Below are 26146 nucleotides of genomic sequence, written 5' to 3'. Positions count from 1 at the left end.
CTGTTCCCGCATTGCCTTCAGGGACTTCTCTCTGATGTCCACCACAAGGGTATGGAGTTTTGGCACCCAGATAAATATATTTGTGGGATCCTGAAAAGCTCATCCCCTGTCTTTACAAGCAGCTTCGTATCCTCCCACGGTGATATTAGGGGAACCTTTTCCTTAAGCCAGTCCACTGTACCCATACCCTCACAGACAAAGATAAGAGCACTGTAAGCCAGATAGATTCTCCTGAATTTGGGTCGTGGACCAGCGTCCCCCCCCCCCCCCCCCTCCCCCAGTCTTCTCAAAGAGAGCCATCTGCACAAGCTCCACCTGATGTGAGGTGATCTTGACCAGTGGATAGCCTTGCTGGATAACCGCCATCCTAAAAACTGAGACTGAAGTACTATAGGTCTGTTTCCCTATTTCTTGCCTCGGCTGTTTCTGGATACGCTTATCCTGAGAAGTGTGAGTCTCAGATTCCTTCCTTGTTCTCTTACTGCCTGCCCTCAATGTAGAAGGGGTTTGCACACCCCTTCACCCTGGGACAGTCTTTTCTTGAGGGTCTTGGGCTCAATGCCTTTTAGTTCCCTCCACTTTTTTTTTAGGAAGCCACTCTTTTCCTTCCTTTAGCTTTTGTTCTCTAAGAAGTTTCCTCCTCTGAGCCCCAGACAAGTCTTTGATCTTAATCTTGTCCAACTTCTTAGTAACCATTCCCACTTCTTGAACACATCTGTCCCTCTGTTCGGCTGAGGGGATGTTTTCCATCGGTTCTGGCATCGATGTTTAGGTGTCTGAGGTCTCAACTTGCCCCTCATATTGCTATTTTCTTTCATGTCCATTTTGGTCCCATGGGAGTTGGGGATCTAATCGGTCCACACCACAGAAACCCCATGCGGTGCAAGGCTAATTACTCAGGGAGGTCACCTGGTATCCCTGAGGCTCTGTCCATGACACATTTTCCCATATGTCATGCACCGCTCAGCACGGATCACATCACACCTTGGGTTGGGTATTGAGGAGTTGAGAAAGGACAAGGAATGGATGTGGGATGACAGGTCATTGTGGGCCACACTCAGTCTGGTCCATCGGCCAAGACCTTAGAGACTGTAGGTTCTCACAGCCTGCATAGCACTCAGCTTCATGTCAACACACAAGTCTCTCCACCCACATGGACAGCGCTACTTCCAGGTGGGGTCCCCTGGAGAGGCCCGTCACTTACTATGAATACTTTTATTCTCGCTGCGTATACACAATGTGTGTAGCATAGAGCGTGTACTGCAGAGAACTGGCCTTGCCGTGACAGGGCAGCAATATTATTGGTGGGTAGAGCCAGTGTTTCTGTATGCCCACAGAGGACCCCCCTCCCACAAATGCGGAGCACAGTGACTGGTGTATGTTGTGATGCATTGTCCCAGTGGCAGTGGCAAGGGCCGACATATCGTAGTCCACAAGGTGCCTGGGTGGCCATAAGGGGCAGCTAGCCCACGACATCAGTGGCAGCGCTGATGGAGTGGTGGCAGTGTCCATTGGGGTATTGGTGGCTGGTGGAGCACCATCCAGTGATGGTGAAGCTGTCGGTCTGCCGGTGGCAGTGTCTGGGCTGTCAGTCGTCATTATGAAGTGTGCTCTGGGGCCAACCCAAGAAGGTAGTCATCCGAAGAAAGAGTGGATTCCAGGCCTGCTGTGTCGATTGTAGGCAGAAGGGGTGTGGAGTGCTCTAATGACATTGAGACTGTGCACTTGCCCAACTGCCTATTGTCGAATTTGGTCATAACCGTGAATAGTGAGTCCTGCAGTGTTATGGAAATCTTCTGGGAAGTAGTCTCACAGATCTAGGCTGACTGTCAATTGGCTTGAGGGGCCTGGAGCTGGGGCCAGTGAATGGTAAACACCGGGTGTGTCAGCTAAAGTCCACATCGGTTTTAGGCAGTTCAGTGACACTGTTGTCATTTTTCCAGCTTGCAAGATATAAAAATTATTTGTCCCTCGTTTCAACATCTTGTACAAGCCACTGTACGCAAGGTGGAGGGCAGGTTTGACGGTGTCAGACTTGAGCATGATGTATGTACACGATTGGACATCCTTGTGTACAAAGACGGTTGATACGGCACGGTGAGATGGCGGTGGGATGCAGACGTGGCAGATGTGGTCCCTAACAAGATTTACTAGGTCCGTCAGGTTGAAGTCCACAGGGTCGGTGGTTTGTGATACGAGCTCTGCTAGAAGGGTGATCAGTTCCCTGTAGAGCACCTCTGCCAGCGAGGCATCCAGATCTTCTTTGTAGGCAACTCGTATGCCGAGCAGCACCAAGGGGAGGGCATCCGTCCACTCCTGGTCGTGGTATATGAGCGCTGTCTTGAGGGTATGGTGTCACCATTCCACAAGTCTGTTGGATTGAGGATGGTAAGCCATCCTGTGGAACCGGTGTCACCCACAGAGGAGGCAGTGGTCGGAGAACAGGGCCAACTCGAATTGCCGGCCCTGGTCAGTTGTTGGGGACTCTGGGCAGCCAAAGCATGAAATCCATAGTGTGATGAAAGCTCGGGCAATGGTGTGGGCCAAGATATCGGTCAGAGTTGTGGCCTACACCCATCGAGTTGTCCTGTCTATGGCTGACAAGACGTACTTGTATTCATTCAAATCTGGGAGTGGTCCCACCAGGTCTGTGAGGAGATGTTTGAAACAGCCTTCAGATGGGGAATTTCTCAAAGGGTGGCTGGGCATGACATCCTGTCTTGGCCCATTGGTATTGGATGCAGGCTCTCGTCCACATGTTGCAGTCCTATTTCATTTTAGTTCAAACAAAATGTTTTGTTATGAGTTTCAGTGTTGAGCGTACTCTAGTTTGAGAAAAGTTGTGGAGGAGGTCGAAAACTATCTTCCTGAAGTTGTGAGGGACAACTGATCATTGCCTACCGTGGGATACATTGCACCAGAATAGTTTGGTTTGCCTGTGATGGTGCACTGCTTGTGCTGGAGGCCCGATGTGTGTCCAGATAGCAGGTTTTGAAGGTCGGTGTCAGTTGCTTGTGCCTCCGCTAGTTAGTCGAAGTCAAGTGTGCCGATGTTGAGGTGAGTTGTGAGAGGTAGTCAGCCACTGTGTTTTCTGCTCCCCGTACATAGCGGACATCCCTAGTATATTGTGAACTGAAGTCCAGGTCACGGAAATGTTGGGAGTAGGTATTGGCTGGCGGATTTTTAATAACATCAGCCAGAGGCAGTGGCCTATGTAGATAGTTAGCGCCCAGCCTTTGATGTCATCTGGAAAGTACCAAAAGCTCACTGTCAAAAGGTTGAGCACATTTTCTGGTAGTCAGTAAGTTCCTGTGAGAAAAACCGTAGGGGTTGGGTTGCACCAGGAACTTCCTGTTGTAGCACCACCCCAATTGCCCGGTCACTGGCATTGGCCGTTATAACCATATGGGCATCTGGCAATGGGAGTGACAGGTTGCTGGTCTGAGCAAGCTCGGTTTTGATGTTATCGAAAGCTGCTTGCATATCAGGAGTCCAAGTGAGCTTACATTTGTCTGATGTGTTCTTGCCGCGGAGTGACCATGAGCGGCAGAAGTGATTCTGTAGCATGTGGGAGATGTTGTGAGTAAAAATTAATTACCCTAAAAATGGCACAACTCTTAATAGTCTGTTGGGGGTGGTAGGTTAGGGATTTGGTCTATCTTTCCCAGGATGGGACGGATGCCTGAAATGTCAATGAGATGGCCTATAAATGTAACATATTTTTGCCAGAGTTGGCATTTGTTCTCATTGACCACAACAGCATGTTCTGCTAGTTTGTCAGATACTGCTTGGAGGTGTTTCTCATGATCTTGAGCTGTTTATGAGCAGATAATTATATTGTCCAAGTAACAGTAGCCAAAGTGCATGGCAAAAAACAAGCCGTCAATGAACCATTGCCATGTCTGGGCTGTATTCTTTAGTCTGACGGGCATAGAGAGGAATTCAAATAGGCCAAACAGTGTAATTATTATCACCTCTTTGGGATGTCCTTCTTGGCCACTGTGATCTGCGAATAAGCTCTTTTACAGTCGATCACACTAAGATGGTTGCACCAGCCAGTACCTGAGAGAAGTCCTGAATATTGTGCACAGGGTAGCTATCAATGATGGTGCATGCATTCAAATGTCTATAGTCCCTACACTGGTGCTACGTTTTATCTTTATTCATCCTCATAGTAATCGGTGAGGCCCACACACTGTCTGATGGCCTGATAGTGCCCTCGCATAACAGTTCCTCGATCGTGGGCGTGGCTGCCTTTAGTTTGTGAGCGGCGAGGAGGTGGGGCCAGTGTCGGACTGGTAGGCTGTGGGTGATATTAACTGTGTGTGCAGTACTATCGCAAACAATGTTAATCTTTTTATTGAGTTGATATGGAGTAGCATGTGAGGCACAATCCATTTGTGAAGGCGATATCACTGTTTACACTTGACCTGCTCGTGAGAGCAGTATCAATGTTTTCAAGCAGCCCGCTCATGGGAGCATCATCACCAGAAGTAAGAGGCACTGGACTGACATGTGTTCTGAAGGCCTGGTGGCATCTCAGGCGGGCAGCTCTCGTTTTTGCTGGTGCGAAGGCAGCTGTTGCTACGTGATGTGCAGTTTTGCTGTGAGCTCGGAGCAGCGATTGCAAAGGTTTTTGTTACCTGCTCGTGGGCTGGTAGTGGTGCAGGGAAGATCAGTATATGGATTAGTTGCTGTTTTAAGCTCCTCGAACAATGCCTGGCACTTTAGCGTGAGGTCCAGTACTGATTCAGGTCCAGGGGTAACAGGCGGCAGTGTCTCGTCTGCTGGTAGGTGGTCACTGTTTACTCAACTGATCAGCATGCAGCCATCACAATGTAGCAGTAAGGCCCTACCCAGGTTCTGCAGAAGATTATAATCCCTCACAAAATCTGTTCCCAACACTGGCTCTACGGCGTTGGCCATGAGAAACGTCTATGAGCGAAGGGTGTGGTTGTCCAGTTGAACTGTGCTAGAGGCTGTGCCTATCATGGGACTCACTGAATTGTTCACAGTGAATAGTTGTATAGCTGATGGTGTAAGTTTTCCAAGTGCTGGCTGAGGTGGCAACGAGCTAACATCGGCACCCGTGTCAACTAGGAAGTACACTCTAAGATTGTTGTCCTAGATGAAGAGCCACGCGCCATTAGAATGTGGATGCGGGATATGATGAGTGTTGTCATGTTTCATAGCAAGGCAGCTTCAAGCAGAGTCGTGACTTGATGTGCCTATGTCAGGCTGCTGTACTAGTTTGGGTAGCTGCAGGATGGATGATAGCGGTGCATGTCTGCAACGAAGCGTACGTGGAACAAGCAGCTGAGTAGATGGAGCATCCTGGCCAGTTGAGTTGTTGTAATGGTTAGGCACGGGTCGACAGCCAGGCACGAATGCGTCAGGTGGTTGTTTACACTCTGCAACAAATGCACCACCTGGGTCGGTCGTGGTATCTGATTGTTGGTGCCTCGCAGCAGCATTGCTGCGGGCGTGACGTGGAAGGACTGGGCTAAGGTCGGAATAGCTCAGTGCCTGTCGGTTGGCCGGGCGCTGTGCAGTGAGCACTGCACGATGGTCTCTGTGGGTGCAGCCGGTGTGCAGACTGGCCTGGGCTGGCTGTAGATGCAACCGGTGTTGACGTCGATGCCGGGGTCAATGTGAGTGTTTATCGAGGAGTGGCGTTACACGAGGGCAAGCATCATTCGGCAAGGTGTAACTGAGTTTCCAGCAGTTTGTTTCCTAATTTAGCACGGCTGTCTGTATGTTTTCAGGCAGCCTTAGATCCCATAGTGACCATCAAGCGTGACCTCGTAAGAGATTTGTGTCGATTCAGAGGTGTAACCTGCACCAGAGCACTGGCGGGGTGTCGTGGCCCAGCGACACCTTAGCAGTCAGTAGGTGGAGTTGTTGTTCAGGTGAATGTGACAGGCAGTGTAGTATGATCATCTCTCGTACCTGTCAGTGGCTGATGTGTGCAATAAGAGGTCACTGATAAGATCAGTGTTGGTGTGGAGGTGGTTCAAAAGCACCAAAACTTGTCACGGTCATCTGTGTTCCTGGCCGACTGCATCATGCGCTCACAGAGTACGAACCATATTTTTGGAGAGTCAACTTGTAGCGGCAGCATACATAACTTGGTGTGTGGCCAGTGGTAATCTGCCTAGTGGCGAGTGGCCAGGACCAGTACGAGGTTGTCGTAATCGTGCGAAGTACACGGTGCGAGTTCGTGAACACCGTCTGGTGGCGCTGATAGAAGCACAGCTGGCATTTTGACGTGGTTGTCAGGGTAGGTGTGTCGGTAATGTGGGTGTCGTGACCGATTATCACAGGACAGTGCAGGTGTCTCAGCTGGTGCATCGGCATCACAGAGGATGGTGTCGTAGTGGGATACCGAGGAATGCAGTGCAGTCGATGGGTCCCGGCTGTTGGCAATTGTGGCAGACAGTGCATTGGTGTAGGTCGCGCAATGCGGCAGCTACTGTAGGTACTCCTAGTGTTTCCGTGGCGTGTGGGTTATAGTTGCGGCCAGGCTCACCGTATTGATATGCTGTGGTTGCGAGGTGTGAAAGCCCTGCATAGTCACAGGTAGACGTGGTGTGCCTGCTTGTTGAGTGACATGACGTGGTAGGCATGGCCCGGAGCACGGTGCAACTGTTGTCGACGTGATGTCATTGTGATGTCGTGACGGGGTCGCGGCGCAGCTGTTACATGTGTGATGTCACCCAGGTGACATACGGTATTGTGTGGAACATAAAGTTCAGGTGTAGGCCTTGGAAAAACACGGTCTGGCGCAGGAAGGTCAGTTGTAGGATGGATTTGTCTGCAATAACCCGTAAATATCGGTTCTCTGCAGTGGAAGGCAGTCATATATGGTAGTTATTGTCAATAAGCGTGGTACTCTGTAGGGTGTCCACGATTTGGTACATTGCACGTGGAATGTCGGTACACGCTGAATCGTTAGCATGAAAATGAGTGCTGTGTAGTTCATTAACACTGTCACTGATCAATATATTAGTAGCACTGGTTGGGTAGGAGGTGGGGATGGTATCAGGCAGCCATTGTTCACTGTGTATGGTCACTGTTGATGTCGCACAGTTACTTAAGGAAGTGACAGGCTTTGTGATTTAGTGTGTTCATCCGTTTGGTGAGAGGTAATGATGCCTTGGTTCTGCAGTTGCTGAAACAATGGGAACAGTGTAGATAGTTCGAGAACCACAATTGCACTTGTTTTATCATCTGGGAATCAGCGAGAACACCAAATAGATGCACAAATAAATCGTCTGTGATGCCAGGTGATGAAGCTCCGTTGTGGGGTGTATTCTTCGATGCTTGAAGTTTGTATCCCACAGTGATTGGCGGCATGCCGGTGCAAGTATAACTTGGTAATTCACAGCGTGGTTGAAAAGAAAGTAGTAGGGTCACCACTGTAGGCAGTGGGGAGCGTGTGTGGTAGTTATAATGATAGATAGTCGGTCTCATTCCCATCACATACTGTGGATACATTTATTCTCACATATTTATTGTCACGGTGTATGCACAATGTATGTAGCATAGAGCACACACTACAGAGAACTGCTTTGGCAAAGATACAGTTGTTCTTGCTCCAATAGGGGTAGAGCCAATGGTTCTAGATCCCCATACCTTAATTTATCAGAAAGTGTGTAACGAGTGTTTCCTGTGTTGTAAAACTGATTCTTGGTACCTTGAAAATAGTTAAACAATGGCTTAAAATACTAAGCAAATGTTTTAGGATCAACTCCAGTAAAAAGTTTGTAAGGAAATAACTCAATTAAACTAAACTAAACTCTGCCCAAGCAGGCCATGAAGGCCCATTGCTACCAACAGGCTGCTGTGTCATCTTCAGCCCCCAGGCATCACTGGATGTGGATACTGAGGGGCAGGTGGTCAGCACCCTGCTCTCCTGGCGGTATGACAATTAACGAGATGGATGGCCACAACTGGAAACAGAAAATATATGACACATCACGAAGGAATTATCCAAATGGGATGGAAATTGATAAATGTGATTTGCATGTACAGCCAAACAAATTATTACAGTCTTGAAAGCCTCTTCAGGTTTGCTGCCGGATCCTAAAATCAACTTGACTCGGTATTTCAACGATCCAACTGGTTACCGTATGCAGGAAAATGCTGCTTCTGCTGATGAGTCCCACTGAGAACTGACACCAGGCTGCAAATCGACGTCCTATATGGGCCACCGTTCAGTACACGGTGCATGCGCCGCCCATGCACCAAGACAGGGAGGTGGCACCACCCTTAGTGGAACACTGCTGACAAGGATATATCGCACTCAGGGCCACACTCAAGAACGTTCAAATTTTGATGCTAGATAATACAGGATTCCACGTCTTGCTAAGAGGAAACCCATTGTTTCTGTTGATTAAATTATCTGCCAACCTAACTTCAATCGCCTCTTTATAGACACTGTTGAAAATACCGGAAATATTGGCAACTACCACAATTTCATCAAATTTCGTACTGTGTCCCTCACTTAAGCAGTGTTCTGCTACTGCCAATTTTTCCAGCTGTTGTAGCCTCGTATGACGGCGATGTTCCACACACCTGTCATGCACTGTGCGAATCAAATGGCCAATGTAAGCTTTCCCACATTGACACAGAATTTTGTACACACTGGGTTTCCGAAGTCCGAAATCATCTTTTTCAGAGCCGAGCAGTGCCCTTATCTTAGAAGGTGCACGGAACACACTACTAATGTTAAAATTCCTTAAAATTCATCCAATCGTAAACGATAAGCCTCCAGCATAAGGAAGAAAGGCCTACAATCTATGTTCCTCTTCATACACTTCTGGAGATGGTCCAAACTCCATAGCCCAACGAATCTGCTTCTCGGAGTATCCATTTTCCTTAAAAACAGCCATCAAATGCGCAAGTTCTTTGGTTAAGCTGTCCGTGTCGGAAATGGCATATGCTCTCTGTACCAAAGTCCTGAGGATGCCACTGCATTGGTGTAGTGGATGACAACTCTTAGGATGCAGATACCAATCTGTGTGCATTCGCTTTCGGTGAACACTGTGTCCCAAAGTACGATCTGGTTTTTTATAAACCATAACATCTAAAAATGGAAGCATCCCATCATTTTTAGATGTTATGGTTGATTTTTAGGATCCAGCAGCAAACCTGAAGAGACTTTCAAGACTTATTACGCTGGGAAAGCCTACATAATCACAAATTATTACAGTTTCACGAAAATTGGGTGAATTATTCAAGATAAATAGCTTCATAAACTGAGCAGATCAATAATATGTTGGTCCACTCTGGCCCTTGTGCAAGCATTTGTTCATCTTGGCCTTGATTGACAGAGTTGTTGGATGTCCACCTGAGGGATATTGTGCCAAATTCTGTCCAATTAGCATGTTAGATTATCAGATTCTCGAGCTGGTTGGAGGGCCCTGCTCATAACCCTCCAAACTTTCTGAGTTAGAGAGAGACCTGGTGACCTTGCTGGGCAAGGTAAGGTTTGGCAAGGATGAAGACAAGCAGTAGAAACTCTCTCGATGTGTGGGCAGGTGTTATCTTGCTGAAATGTAGCCTAGGACCATTTGCCACGAAGGGCGACAAAATTGGAGAATACTGTTGACTTACTGCTGTTTTGTATGGGTGCCACCATCAGTGCTGGTTGTCAGGCCTTACGGTTGGTGACAGTCAGGTCTGTATCCCACCACTGTCTGGGGCATCCCCAGATACGTCTCTGACCTACTTTTAGAATCTGGTTTACTGGAGTACAGTTATCTTCAGTGATGAGTCCCACTTTGAACTGAGCCCCAATGATCAGTGAAGACATGTCTGGAGATGCCACAGACAGCAGTGGGTTACCAACCTGTCAGTTGCCCACCATATGACCCGACAACCAGGAGTGACGGTCTGGGGTACCATTTCATTTCATAGCAGGACCCCTTTGGTTGTCATCCACAGCACCCTTACAGTACAGTGGTACGTTAAGAATGTTCTGTGCCCTCTTTTGTTGCCCTTCGTGGCAAGCCATCCTGGGTGTACATCAGCAAGGTAATGCCCACCTGCACACAGCAAGAGATTCTACTGCTTGTCTTCATGCTTGCCAAACCCTATCACAGCCAGGAAAGTCACTGGACTTCTCTCCAATTGAGAAGGTTTGGACCATTATGAGCAGGGCCCTCCAGTGAGCTCAGGATTTTTATGATCTAACATACCAATTGGACAGATGTGTGTGTGTGTGTGTGTGTGTGTGTGTGTGTGTGTGTGTGTGTGTGTGTGTGTGTGTCATCCTGTGACATCCACCATTTAGCACCTCCTATGTTGTTGTTGTTGTGATCTTCAGTCCTGAGAGTTGTTTGATGCAGTTCTCCATGCTACTCTATCCTGTGCAAGCTTCTTCATCTCCCAGTACCTACTGCAGCCTACATCCTTCTGAATCTGCTTAGTGTATTCATCTCTTGGTCTCCCTCTATGATTTTACCCTCCACGCTGCCCTCCAATACTAAATTGGTGCTCCCTTGATGCCTCAGAACGTGTCCTACCAACCGATCCCTTCTTCTAGTCAAGTTGTACCACAAACTCCTCTTCTGCCCAATCCTATTCAATACCTCCTCGTTAGTTATGTGATCTACCCATCTAATCTTCAGCATTCTTCTGTAGCATTTCGAAAGCTTCTATTCTCTTCTTGTCCAAACTGTTTATCGTCCATGTTTCACTTTCATACATGGCTACACTCCATACAAATACTTTCAGAAACAACTTCCTGACACTTAAATCTATACTCGCTGTTAACAAATTTCTCTTCTTCAGAAACGCTTTCCTTGCCATTGCCAGTCTACATTTTATATCCTCTCTACTTCGACCATCATCAGTTATTTTGCTCCCCAAATAGCAAAACTCCTTTACTACTTTAAGTGTCTCATTTCCTAATCTAATTCCCTCAGCATCGCCCGACTTAATTCGACTACATTCCATTATCCTCATTTTGCTGTTGTTGATGTTCATCTTATATCCTCCTTTCAAGACACTGTCCACTCCGTTCAACTGCTCTTCCAAGTCCTTTGCTGTCTCTGACAGAATTACAATGTCATCGGCGAACCTCAAAGTTTTTATTTCTTCTCCATGGATTTTAATACCTACTCCGAACTTTTCTTTCGTTTCCTTTACTGCTTGCTCAATATACAGATTGAATAACATCGGGGAGAGGCTACAACACTGTCTCACTCCCTTCCCAACCACTGCTTCCCTTTCATGTCCCTCGACCCTTATAATTGCCATCTGGTTTCTGTACAAATTGTTAATAGCCTTTCGCTCCCTGTATTTTACCCCTGCCACCTTTAGAATTTGAAAGAGAGTATTCCAGTCAACATTGTCAAAAGCTTTCTCTAAGTCTACAAATGCTAGAAATGTAGGTTTGCCTTTTGTTAGTCTAGCTTCTGAGATAAGTTATAGGGTCACTATTGCCTCATGTGTTCCCATATTTCTACGGAATCCAAACTGATCTTCCCCAAGGTCGGCTTCTACCAGTTTTTCCACTCGTCTGTAAAGAATTCGCATCTGTCAACACCTGCTTTCTTTGGGATTGGAATTATTATATTGTTCTTGAAGTCTGAGGGTATTTCGCCTGTCTCATACATTTTGCTCACCAGATGGTAGAGTTTTGTTAGGACTGGCTCTCCCAAGGCCGTCAGTAGTTCCAATGGAATGTTGTCTACTCTTGGGGCCTTGTTTCGACTCAGGTCTTTCAGTGCTCTGTCAAACTCTTCTTGCAATATCATATCTCCCATTTCATCTTCATCTTCATCCTCTTCCATTTCCATAATATTGCCCTCAAGTACATCGCCCTTGTATAGTCCCTCTGTATACTCCTTCCACCTTCCTGCTTTCCCTTCTTTGCTTCGAACTGGGTTTCCATCTGAGCTCTTGATATTCATACAAGTGGTTCTCTTTTCTCCAAAGATCTCTTTAATTTTCCTGTAGGGAGTATCTGTCTTACCCCTAGTGAGATAAGCCTCTACATCCTTCCATTTGTCCTCTAGCCATGCCTGCTCAGCCATTTTGCACTTCCTGTCGATCTCATTTTTGAGACGTTTGTATTCCTTTTTGCCTGCTTCATTTACTGCATTTTTGTATTTTCTCCTTTCATCAATTAAATTCAATATTTCTTCTGTTACCCAAGGGTTTCTACTAGCCCACGTCTTTTTACCTATTTGATCCTCTGCTGCTTTCACTATTTCATCTCTCAAAGCTACCCATTCTTCTTCTACTGTATTTCCTTCCCCCATTCCTGTCAATTGTTCCCTTATGCTCTCCCTGAAACTCTCTACAACCTCTGGTTCTTTCAGTTTATCCAGGTCCCTCTCTACAACCTCTGGTTCTTTCAGTTTATCCAGGTCCCATCTCCTTAAATTCCCACCTATTTGCAGTTTCTTCAGTTTTAATCTACAGTTCATAACCAACAGATTGTGGTCAGAGTCCACATCTGCCCCTGGAAATGTCCTACAATTTAAAACCTGGTACCTAAATCTCTGTCTTACCATTATATAATCTATCTGAAACATGTCAGTAATACCTCCTATGTAATGTGTGAAAAAGTTAGTGTCTGTAATATTGTGTGGGTTCAACAAAAAAGTTACTGACATGCGCATTTTGCAGACTTTCCAGAACAGACAGCAGAAGGTAAATCTACTCAGTATGTAAATATTGTGGCTGAGCTGAAAGTGCACTATCTCAAAATGTGCAGCTTTCATTTAATGTTAATTTTTCTTCCAAGTTGGAAATTTTCTTGTATGGCAATTGCAGTTATCTTCCTGTCTGCTTTTTGGATCTTCTCTGTTGTGTATACCCTTGAGTGAATGTCCTGCAGTAAGAATGCACTCTGTTTTGGAAGAAGCATTTCTGATCGCAGACTGAGGAAACTGAATTTAATGTGTCTCTCTAAGTCTTTAAGAGTTAGTTAGTTCTTTATCCATCCAAGGATAATTTACGATACAATATAAGTCCTGTCATTTTAACAGAAAAAGGGAACATTTTTTTTTCTTTTTAATTTGAATAATTCATGCATGTAATACTACTTTCACATGTTGATCTAGATTAAAATATATATGTTAGGATACTATATGTTAACAATGTTAACTGATATTTTCCGACATCTGTAACACACTGTGTACAATCAGATCACATGGAATAAATGAATAAATAACAATAAATAAATAAAAACCTGTTGGTAAATGAGCATATTGTAACTTCTTCAGCGACCACGGGACCTCCGCCCATATACGTCAATATCTTTACTCCCCAACAGTATTTGTTGTTAATGAAAAGGACAACTAACAGACTGCAGCTCCATCTAGGGGGCAAGCACTTAACATGGGAAGCATGTTTGCTGGTTATCAGAAGTTCCAGTGTTAGCCACATTAAGGAGCCCCTTAGGGAAATGGCATCCAGGTCTGGATAGAAGTCCAATGTGTGCTCGGTATGTCTGCTGGGGGCCTCATCCGAGATTTGCAGGAGGCATTGCCTTCTTAAGGGCGCAGGGTGCAGTCAGCTGCAAACTGTGACTCATGTAAGCACCGGTGACACATGTCGCTTGGCTTCTGAGGCCATCCCCAATACAGAGAACAGCTGGATGAAGTGGTGAAGACCGGTAGCCTTACTCAGTTTGCAGAATCATTCCTAGAATTGATCAGAGTCCTTTGGTTTGGAGCTGAGAAGAGGGTCTCAGCCAGAGGCTTGGTTGATTCTATTACCGTCTTGGCAGCAGATTTCTGGACCTGTGTCATATGGTGGGAATTATAGGACTCCCATTGATAGACCAGAGCTGCACTGCACAAAGGAAGCAGCTAAGTGAGTAGCAGAGGACCTGTGGAATGCACTCGGGGGATTTTTAAGCTAGGCAGTAGTTTGAGGTCCTCTGATGAATAGTTGTGAATACATACAAAGAGAGCAAAATTAGACTGCATACAAACAAAAGACACTTCCAGCATCAAAATTTTAACAGTAAGTTGCCAAAGCATATGTGACAAAGTTCCTTAATTTATGACCTCCGTGAAAGTCATCATGTTCAAATTATTCTTGGAACCAAAAACTGGATGAAATAAAAGTACAAAACTCCATAATATTTAGTGAGGTGTGGAAAGTATATTGAAAAAACTGTTGAGATGGCACAAGAAGGGGAGTGTGTTTTGCAGCTGACATAAATATTGTGTCTCTTGAGGTCAAAATCAGGTGAAGTTATCTGGACATAATTAATGGTCCTAGGTACCTCAAATGAATGACCGGATGTTTCTGTTGACCACATGATTCTGCTGAACAGTTGTGAAAGCTCTCAAAGAAAGTCTACACTACACTCAGTCACATGGAAATACCCTGACCATGCAATATTAGTTGTAGGTGACTTTAACTTACCGAGTATAGACTGGGACGGCTGTGGATTCATTGGAGGTGGTACAAACATATGGTCTTGTGAAATAGTTTGAAAAAATTTCCCAAAAACCATCTTGAGCAGCTAGTTTGACAGCCCACACACAGTTCCTGTACCTTCAACCAGGCCAGACCTTATCATCAGTGTCAACATATAGACAGAGATTAGTAATCCTGGTGGCAACAGTAACTAAAATTAATAAGTCCATCAAGGTTAGGAGAGTGCTTGTGCTGGAAAGAGCAGATAAGCAGTTGGTAACATCATACTTACACAATGAATGGACATCATTTAATTCCAGTATGATGTATGTAGAAGAATAATGGGCAAAGTTTAAACAGATTGTAAATCATGCTCTGGAGAAGTACGTGCTGAGTAACTGCATTAAGGATGGAAAACACTCACTGTGGTTTAATAACAAAATTCGAAAAATGCTGAGCAAGTAGAGATTGTTGCACTTTTGGGTCAAAAAACAATGCAGAAATTGCAACAGGCAAAAGTTTGTAGAAATTCATACATCTATAAAAAAGACCGATGTGTGAAGCAAGACAACTACCATCATCATACCTTAGCAAAAGTTCTTGGTGAGAATCTGAGAAAATTTTGGTCCTACATAAAATTGCTAAGCGGGCCGAAAGTACTCATTGACCAGGCTGGTGTGGCTACAAAAGACAGCAAAAAGAAAGCAGAAGTTTTAAATTTCACATTTAAGAAATCATTTACTCAGGAGGACTGTGCAGACATACTGTCATTTGACTGTTACACGTACTTCTGCATAGAGGGCATAGAAATAAGCATCCCTGGCTTAGAGAAGCAACTGAAAGAGTTGAGAATAAATAAGTCACCAGCCCAGATGAAATCCCAATTCAGTTTTACAGAGTGAACTCTTCAGCATTGGCCCCTTAGATGAATTTTAAAACACATTAAAAAAATAAGAAAAATAATTTAGAAGCAATTCCTATAAATAACAATATGAGTCAATTAACATTACTTGTTAGTAGTCTATATATCACAGGAGTGGTCTGTAATGGCTGCTTCTGCCTGTTGTTGTACTGACTGAATTTTTTCACACCTCTTAAGTTCCCTGTTATGATGACATTTATGGACCATCATGTATGATTGAATGATTACATGAATGTATTACTAACAACATTTCAGATGAGAGAGAACACATTTCAATGCAGCTGTTTGTACAAATTACATCACTTTAGATTAGATTAGATTAGATTAGATTTACTTTCATTCCAATTGATCCGTAGTGAGGAGGTCCTCCAGGATGTGGAACATGTGCATACTAGCCCAGCTCTTCATATATTACTTACTTTTTAAAAGGTGAATATACCGTAACTTAAGAGATATGCGTTCACCAATCAGGAGAGGCGATTATAACATAAAGAGAGTCAGTAGTAGTTTTTGATGAAAAATGTTTATCCCGTTTGCTCAAAGAAATGAAACATCATGTGTACAATGTGATGAGGATCTTTTATTATGTGTAAATTGGTATCATTGTTCTGGAATTTTTCCTCTTCACTTCAAAACACGAGTTCTCCATTTGATGACGAGTTCTCCATCCAGGTATATAAAATTTAGTTGGTAAGACCAAACCTTCACAGTAGAAATGTTATATCCTGTGCACCTACCGTATTTACTCAAATTTAAGCCGCACTCGAATCTAAGCCGCACCTGAAAAATGAGACACGAAATCGAGGGAAAAAAAATTTCCCGAATCTAAGCCGCACCTGAAATCTGAGACTCGAAATTCAAGGGGAGAGAAAAGTTTTAGGCCGCACTTCCAAATCGAAACAAACTTGGTCCATTGTAATATGAGACACAATTTAGGTTGAATGAATGATGATACAGCTGTAGTAGTTTGGTTCGAGTCGTAAGCTTAGCAGTTAAGCTTTACCAGGTAGCCGTTGTTATGCGTCAGGCGCTCCGTCCGTATTTATACGTGCTTCGTCTGGTTTGAATTGATTGCTTATTTTTCTTTGATCTGACAAGTGCAGTTCTCTTTGTTATAGGTGTTTCCGTCACTCAAAGCTGAAAATGCATTACTGTACTGTGTCATGCATTGTTTGTCGCATTCTGAAAATGAGGGTTTACGGACTGTCGCCGCTCGCGGCATGGCTTGCTTTCGTGCACGCTACCGCCGCTTACAATTAAAAAAAAACAGAGAGAGGAATCATCTCATTAGCGAAACAATGGCATGAGACTGCTATTCGTTGCTACTTACACTGCTGCTTTCTTTGATAATGATCAACAAGAATCAAATAATAGACTGCCTATGATAGAAGATGTTCTGAACGTGAATTTAACGAAATTTTTTTCTGTTTGAAAATCTTTGCAGGCGCCGCTTTAGTACATTACATTGTGCACAAAAATTAGAATCATCTTAGATTTAAAAATCTAGTCAATTGCCGTGCTTCATTTTTGACTGTATCAGTATTAGGCATAAGAATAATACGAATATAAACATGACATGGTATGTATATTCTTCCGCGTCTGCTGTTGTCTCACTCTAGTTTCGTAGTTTATTAGGCGGACAGGATTTAAATGAGATAGCAGCAAACACGAAAGAATACATGGCAAAATGTTTATATTTGTATTATTCTTATGGTGAAGAGAATACTGCATGTGATTCACAATTCATAAAAGTTCCTATTATCAACCATTTCTTCTCACAGATAGGAAAAAATTCAGAAAGCAGAGTTGGCCATATTGACAAATATCCCAAACAGTCTTGCCAGTCGGATTTTCGTAGTACATTGAAATGCTGCTACGTTCAAAGAGGAACAATACGGAATTTGTATTTACTTCGCTGGATAATGTATGAAAATGCACTGGTCGAAACTCGGGGCGGAGAAAAAAAAGCTCGTCCTCCACCTTTTTTTTATTTATTTACTGACGCAGAGGTTTTGGTGCCAGTATTTGTCTTTGTGCCTGCGAAGCATGCCTGCGTAGTGCTACATATATTCGACGACAGAAGTTAGTTGTGGCGGCACCTACCAACATTTTTCAGAACTTCCGCTTACTTTGCACTCGATTCTAAGCCGCAGGCGGTTTTTTGGACTACAAAAAACGGAAAAAAAGTGCGGCTTAGATTCGAGTAAATACGGTAAATGTAATGTCTCACACAATGAAACTTTGAATTACTAAGTGTTTTTTTTGTGTATATACAGAGTGATTTTTTCCACTGTGTACAAACTCTTATTTAATCATACTTTGTTACAGAGACTGGGGTTTAATATGCAGCCACAGTTACAGTATGCGTTGTTTCCTCCTGGAGGGTGGTACTGTTTCCCATATGTCATACCCTAGTGCCCTCTCCTGCCCTGATAGCTGGTAATGTTGTGTCCAACTCACTTCTCCTCCTGACTCACCTTGTGATGCATACGATACAGCATTGTACGCAGTGGTTCCATAATTGAATCGAGAGCTTGCTAACATGGTGTTTACTTGCAGAAAGGCAAATGGCAGTGGGTGGGAGGCAGCAATGTTGTATCAGGAGACCTATCCTCACCAACAACCACCACAGCATTCAGTGTTTGCAACAGTGTTTCACTGTTTGTCTGATGCAGGGTTGTTTCAGGAAGCAGAAAATCATGAAGGACGTACCCGAAATGTTCGGACACTAGACTTCGAGGAAAATGTGATTAACATTGTGGAAGGCATCTGCCGTGTCAGCACCAGGCAGTTGGCCCACCAGTACAGTGTAAGCCAGACAACTGTGTGGAACATTCCCCATGACAATTGTTAATATCCTTATCACATACAGCATGTACAGGGCTTACTAGAAACAGACTTTCCACATCAAGAGCAGTTTTGTCACTGGTTTCTTCACAAGGCAGCCACAATTCTGTGATTTGTGTGATCCATCCTATTCACAGTGAGGCCATCTGCATGCAGTTATCTGTGGGATAGTATGCAGAACACCCATTGTATAGTGATAGCGAATCATCAGCACCAGTGCAGCCAGAATGTGTGGGCCGGGATAATTGGCGACCATATTCTGGGACCAGTCTTCCTTCCACATTGCCTAACAGGTCAGAAGTATAGGTGTTTCTTGCGTATGAGTTTGCCTCCCCTGCTGGAAGAAGTATCATTGATGATTCGAAGGGTTATGTGACTGCTACACAATGGTACTCCAACCCATTTCACTATTAATGTCCAGACGCATCTCAAACATGTCTTACCAGGTCAATGGATCAGATGAGGGGGTCCAGTCACATGGCCTGCTCGTTCACCAGATCTCAATCTATGTGATTTCTGGTTATGGGGGCCATTTCAAAAGTATCATGTGTGAAGAGCCCCTTCCAGATGTGGAGACACTGGAGCAGGGTATTCATGCTGCATTTGACTCTGTTCAGATGCAGCCTGGCTGGTGTGAACGTGTGAGACAGAAAATGCTACGGCGTGTACATGCATGTGTTGAGGCACATGGAAACCATTTTCAACATGTACTGTAATGTTGATTGCATGGTACAGTCCCTGCAACAATGTATGACTGAGTAAATGATTCCTAGCATGGAAACCATGCATTTCTGGACATAAGTTCATTTGACCTTTTTGTTCCATATCCCCTCATCAATCAAACTTTACAGTTTGTACACGGTGCAAAGAATCACCCTAAGTTCAAATTTATTAAGAAGCATTCTCTTTAAGTGAAGCATTGATTTAAATATTTGAATACTAAACAGCAGTGTATCTTGTCAGTTCAGTGACGGTTTATTTGTTTACTTTTCTTTATAGGTGGAAGAGTATGTAACTTCATCATGAAACCAGCACAAATAATTCTGTTTTTGACAATTCCCAACTGCCAGCAAAAACATTGGGAAAGCTTCTATCCCATCACATTTATTATGTGCATTGCATGGCTTGCTGTTACTTCATACCTTGCTACCTGGATGATTACTGTCATAGGTATTTACTTACCAAAAATTAATTGTTAATTGTTTTACCACAAAAAAATCAAGTAGTAGAATATGCCAGTCAAAGTAATTTATTGTTGAGACTGAAGAAAAAGAATTTTAAAAGTCTAAATATTATTTCTAACGATGGAAACACCAGGTTTGAATATCACTAATATTAGAAAAAGTTTGGATTGCTGCTCATCATAAAGATGAGTCATTGAATTTCTGTGTGTGTGTGTGTGTGTGTGTGTGTGTGTGTGTGTGTGTGTGTGTGTGTGTGTTCATTTTGCTGAAGAAGGCATTGGCCAAAAGCTATAATGTGTAATAGTCTTTTCGTTGAGCCTATCTGCAACTTGGTGGATCTTCTTTACGGTGATAACAATGAAATTAATGCTGTTCAAGATTATTTATTAACCATTTACAGTGGAATAGGTCTCATTTATAGATACAGTTGATAAGAGGAGTATTTTTACAGAAAACCATAAAATGTTGTGCTACTTCTTTATCAGTACTCCTAGAAATGAATATCAAATTTTCTTATTCCAATATATTGTGAAACCTTGCAGAACAGGTGTTCTAATAAGTAATAATGCATCTTAACTTAAAATATGTTGTAATATATGACTGATCAGATTTTGGAAGTTTATTAAAAGAATTTAAACATGTAACTTAGTGTAACTTCTCAGTATAAAATGCATATGTGAATCATCAGCTGTTTTTTTTTACCCAAATTCTACCAGTTTTGGTCTTAGACGATCTCCACAGATGAAGGGCTAAAATAGTTTAAGCCACCACGTTGCATTAGGCATTACTTAAGATGTGTAGTGCATGCCATGAAAGTAAATATACAACACAGGACTTTGGAAGTAAACATCTGATTACTCAGTACTTCTCTGTATCCATCTAGTATTTGTACATTTGCTTTTAAAGTTCTGTGTCATATATTTACATCATGGTGTGCACTTTTTGCATATATTTGAGATGGGATGGGTCAACAGCAAAGGAATACTTCAAACATTAATAACTGACTATTTCTTCTACTGATCAAGAACTAGAAGGGATCTGACCTGGGGGCAGCTGATCTGAGCTAGAAGGGAGGAGGCAGCCTTTCATCAGATGCAGACAAAACAAAGGACACAAATGCACACAACTCACACACACATAGTCACTGTTGTCTCCAGGTGCTAACACCCAACTGCAGCTGCATATGAGCTGAATATATCAATGAAAATAATCAGTTTTTGAAAATGTAATGTAATCGAATAGATAAAAAATCTACTCACCAAGCAGTGGCAGGAGAACACACGTAACAAAGGTATTAAAGTTTGAAAGCTTTTGGAGTCAGTGGCTCCTTCTTCTGCCAAAAGGGTTGAAGAGGAAGGAAGAGGGATGAAGGGAAAGGACTAGTGGGGTTTAGGGAAATGCGTAGAATTTGAAATAGTTGCCCAAAATCCTGGGTCTCTCCCTCTCATCCAGTCTGGTAAGTCCCCCCCCCCCCCGACCCAGAGTTCTGGGCAACTTTTCTGAACTCTACCTCTTTTCCTAAATCTCACCAGTTCCTTTCCTTCACTCCTCTTCCTTCCCCTTCAACTCTTCTGCCAGAGAAGGAGCCACTGGCTCTGAAAGCTTGCAAACTTTAATACCTTTTATATGTGTGTTATCCTGCTGCTGCTTTGTGAGTAGATTTTTTTTATCTATGTAATTACATGATGTCTGAGGTGAGCAACAGTGGGGGAGAAGGGGAAACGGCTGTGCAAGACTAGTGGATTGGTGTACTAGAAGGCCTGTGTAACACTGCATTGGGATTGGGGAAGTAAAGGGGCAGGTGGAAGAAACGGACTCACGAAGTTTGAGGCCAGGGGTTACAGGTGTGAAGATTATGTTGCAGGGAATTTCCATCAGTGTGATTCAGAAAAGCTGGTATTGGTGGAAAGAATCCAAATGACACAGGCTGTGGCACAGCTATCTCTTGGCCACAGTTTGGCAGTCACCATTTGTACAGACAGACAACTTATTAGTGTTCATGGCCATGTAGAATGCAGCACAGTGGTTGCAGCTGAGATGGTAGATCAAATTACTGTTTTCACAGGTGTCCCCGGCTTTGATGATGGCGTAAGAGATGCCTGTAACAGGGCTAGAGTAAGTGGAACAATATATTGGCTAGGTCTTGCTTCTAGTTCTGTTGTGTTGTAGTCTCCAGTCCAAAGACTGATTCGATGCAGCTCTCCATACTAATTTATCCTGTGGAAGCCTCTTCATCTCGGAATAGCCACTGCAACTTACATTCTTCTGAATCTGCTTACTGTATTCATCCCTTGGACTACGTCTATGACTTTTACCCCCCCATACGTCCCTCCAATACTAAACTGGTGATGTCTCAGGATGTGTCCTGTCAACTACTCCCTTATTGTTGTCAGGTTGTGCTACAAATTTATTTTCTCCCCAATTCTATTGAGTACCTCATCATTTGCTGTTTGATCTACCCATCTAATCTTCAGCATTCTTCTGTAGCACTACATTTACAAAGCTTGTATTCTCTTCTTGTCTAAACTGTTAGTTATTCTGGTACCCAAATAGCAAAATTCATATACTAGTTTCAATGCCTTGTTTCCTAATCTAATTCCCTGAGTATCACCTGATTTAATTTGACTACATTCCATTATCCTTATTTTGCTTTTGTTGACATTCAGTCTGTATCCTCTTTTCAACATACTGTCCATTCTGTTCGACAGCTCTTCCAAGTCCTTTGCTGTCTCTGACAAAATTACAATGTCATCAGCAAACCTGAAACTTTTTATTTCTTCTCCCTGACCTTTAACTCCTACTCCAAAAGCTCCTTTACTGCTTGCTCAATATACAGATTGAATAACATTGGGGATAAACTACAACCTCTGTCTCACTTGTCTCAACCACTGCTTCCCTTTCATACCCCTTAAGTCTTATAGCTGCTGTCTGGTTTCTGTACAAGTTGTAAAGAGCCTTTCAGTCCTTGTATTTTACCACTGCTATCTTCAGAATTTCAGAGAAAGTATTCCAGTCAACATTGTCAAAGGCTTCCTCTAAGTCAACAAATGCTACAACTGTAGACCTACCTTACCTTGACCTATCTTCTAAGAGAAGTCTTATGATCGGTGTTGCCTCACATGTTCCTACATTTCTCTGGAATCCAAACCGATCTTCTCTGAGGGTGGTGTCCACCAGTTTGTTCATTCTTTTGTAAAGAATTCGTGTGAGTATTTTGCATTCATGACTTATTAAGCTGATAGTTTGGTAACTTCCACACCTGTCAGCACCTCATTTCTTTGTAATTGGAATTATTGCATTCTTTTTTAAGTTTGAGGGTGTTTCACCTGTCTCATACATCTTGCACACCAGATGGAAGAGTTTTGTCACGGCTGGGTCTCCCGAGGTTATCAATAGTTCTGACAGAATATCATCAACTCCAGAGGCCATTTTTTGACTTATGACTTTTCAGTGCTCTGTCAAATCCTTATCGCAGAATCGTATCTCCCATATCGTCTTCATCTATGTCCTCTTCCATTTCTATAATATTGTATAGACCTTCTATATACTCCTTCCACTCTTCCCTTCTTTGTGTCGCACTGGTTTTCCATCTGGCATGTGATATTCGTACAGCTTCTTCTCTTTTCTCCAAAGGCCTCTTTAATTTCCCTGCAGGTGGCATCCTTCTTTCCCCTAGTGAAACCTGCTTCTAAACCCTTGCAGATGTTTTAGCCATTCCTACTTAGCCATTTTGCACTTCCTGTCAGTCTCATTTTTCAGACGTTTGTATTCCCTTTTACCTGCTTCATTTGCCTCAGTTTTATATTTTCTGCTTTCATCACTTAATTTCAATATCACCTTTTTATCCAAGGATTTCTATTAGGCCCTGCATTTTTACCTGTTTGATCCTTTTCTGGCTTCACTATTTCATCTCCCAAAGCTATGCATTTGTCTTCTATTGTATTCCTTTCCTATGTTCTAATCAATCATTCGCTGATGTTTGCACTGAAACTCTCAATAACTTCCTGATCTTTCAACTTATACAGGTCCCATTACTTTAATTTCCTACATTTTTGTAATGTCTTCAGTTCATAACCGATGTCTTGCACTCAGAGTCCACATCTGCCCATTGAAATGTTTTACTAGTTAAAATCTGATTACAAATTCTCTGTCTTACCATTATATAATCAATCTGGAACTTTCCAATGTCTCCAGATCTCTTCCATGCATACAATCTTCTTTCATGATTCTTAAACTGTTATCAGTGATTAAATTATGCTCTCTGCAAAATTCTACCAGGTGGCTTCCTCTTTAATTTCTTTTGCTCAGTCCATATTCACCTACTATTTATGCTTCTCTTCCTTTTCCTGCTATTTCTTCAATCTTTTCATCATCTGCAGAGCTAGTTGTGTGCAAACTTGTACTACTATGGTGGGTGTCAGCTTCATGTCTGTCTGTGCTATGATACTGTGTTCACTATGCTGTTCATAGTAGCTTACTCACATTGCTAGTTTCTTATTCATTATTAAATCTACTCATGCATTACCCCTATTTGATTTTGTATTTATAACCCTGTATTCACCTGACCAGAAGTCTTGTTCCTCCTGCCGCCTAACTTCATTGATTCCCACCATATCTACCTTCAACATATCTATTTCCCTTTTTTCAATTTTCTAACCTGCCTGCCTAATTAAGGGATGTAACAATCCACACTCCACTCTGTCAAACACCAGGTTTGTTTCTCCTGATGATGTCTTCCTGAGTATCCCCCTCCCTGCCGTTCCCCACCTAACCCCCTAGGGGGATCTGAATGGGGGACTAATTTTACCTCCAGAATATTTTACCCATGCAGATAGCCCATCATCCAACCATACAGTGGAGCTGCATGCCCCCAGGAAAAATTATGTTGTAGTTTGCCCTTGCTTTCAGCTGTTCACAGCATATCAAGGCCATTTTGGCTGATGTTACAAGGCCAGGCCAGTCAATCACCCAGACTATTGCCCCTGTAACTACTGGAAAGGCTACTGTACCTCTTCAGAAACCACACACTTGTCTGGCCTCTCAACAGATACCCCTCCACTGTGGTTGCACTTATGGTACATCTATCTATATTGCTGTGGCACGCAAGCCGTCCCATCAATTGCACAACCCATGGTTTCTGGGGAAGTTCTATTGCAGGGGGTGAGGGGTTGAGTGCAGGTTTAGAATAGAGGTGGACAAGAATATTGTGTATGTTAAGTGGTCAGCAAAATACCACTGTGGAAAGGGTGGGTGGAATATTTCTCATTCCTGAGCATGGTTAGAGGTGGATGAAATCCCTGGGGAAGAATGTGGTTCAGTTATTCCAGTCCTAGGTTGTACTGATTCAGTTGATCCAGACTTTGAATCATGAGAAGGGTGGTTTCTTGTGGTTGGATGGTGGGTATATGATGGATGGTAGATGACTGGGGGTACAAAATGTGGAAGTTCTGTTTCTGGACAAGGTTGGGAAGGTAATAACAGCCTGCAAAGGCTTCAGTGAGACCCTTTGCATTCTAATGGCATTCCCTTGGCCACTAGAAAAATTATTAAGTATTCCTGAGAAGAGTAAAAAGAACAAACAGACAGGTAGCCTCAAATCTTTCCACTACAAAATTAATTGTAATTACTGTTCTCTACTCTTACTAGGTCCTCTTTCCTCCCTAGTATTAAATGATTTAAATAAATCTGTCCTTTGGTGTTACTTTTTAATGTGAAAATTGAAACTGACCTTTTCATCAAAAATAAAATAATAAGTGCTGTGGGTCTTAATTACTGTCTTCTTGGCTGAAAAGGGTAAATTATTAATTTTTCACTTTTCTCCGGAGTGCAATGGAGCACACTCAAGATTGTTGTTCTTAGCAGCCAGTGTAAGAAACAGCTTTTCAAGATCCGCATCATAATATTGCTCTGAAAAATGTTTGACATTGTTATTGAAGAGCGAGTCAGATGGATATGATTCTGAACAACTGTGATACTCTGTGTAGGTAGGTAAAGTTTCACAAATTTTCGCTTTTCACAAAAAGAATCTGTTCATTCCAAGAGATCATGATATTAAACAGGGATCACACAGTATTACATAGCATTCAAAATCCTAAGTCTTATGCTTGCTTGCACTTTGTATCGTAATTACTAGGAGAGGAAAGATGAGCATAATATTCACTTCAAAAATGAGAAAAATTTTACCTTTTAAGATGGGTGTGTATACAGACAAAAATTAATCTTTTCGTATATCTCACAGCAGTGGCAGCTGTCATTTCCATTTTAACGATAGAATTACACCTCCTCTGAAAATACGTCCTTCCGTAGTCAAGCCTACAATCTGAGAAAAAAATTGTTAGTAAAGTCACAGAGTACACAAGCGTGTTAAAAATCACTGAACACTAACAAGCCAATAATATTATTTACAAAGCTGCACTCCCGCAGGCAAAAGTGACAGTTCAGGTTATGAAGTGATACTATATCATATTTGGAGAAGGATTGTTTGCCACTACAGATACAATGACCATGAGTGGTTTAGCTGTATGGAAGAGACTTCTTAGTGTGGAATGGGTGGCAGCTCTTGGAGTGGAGGTATTGTTGGTTGGTTGGTGGGTCTGATGTGGACAAAGGTACTTACATCAGTACTGTCTTTGAATTGGAGGCCAAGATTGAAAAAGGTAGCTTGTTGCGCTGAGGAGGATCAAGTGAAGCGAATAGGGGAGAAGGTGTTGAAGTTCTGGAGGTATGTGGATAGGGTGTCCTTACCCTCATTTCAGATTCTGAAGACGTCATTAATGAATATGAACCACATAAGGGTTGGGGATTC

At 43.1% G+C, this 26146-nt stretch overlaps 1 protein-coding gene across 2 annotated transcripts in view; it reads left to right on the top strand.

The window, feature by feature from the left end:
* Window positions 1–26146, top strand: part of LOC126481956 (sodium/potassium/calcium exchanger 3-like) — a 277761-nt gene that overhangs the window by 228817 nt on the left and 22798 nt on the right. For both annotated transcript variants that reach the window (XM_050105915.1, XM_050105914.1), the window contains one exon: window positions 19157–19327. In XM_050105915.1, coding sequence (XP_049961872.1) covers window positions 19157–19327 — 171 coding nt within the window. The remainder of the gene's footprint in view (window positions 1–19156; window positions 19328–26146) is intronic.

Source organism: Schistocerca serialis, chromosome 5, assembly GCF_023864345.2.
Source record: "Schistocerca serialis cubense isolate TAMUIC-IGC-003099 chromosome 5, iqSchSeri2.2, whole genome shotgun sequence".
Lineage (NCBI taxonomy): Eukaryota > Metazoa > Arthropoda > Insecta > Orthoptera > Acrididae > Schistocerca > Schistocerca serialis.
The sequence above is the reverse complement of the archived record's forward strand: the minus strand, read 5'-3'. Positions and strand labels throughout refer to the sequence as shown.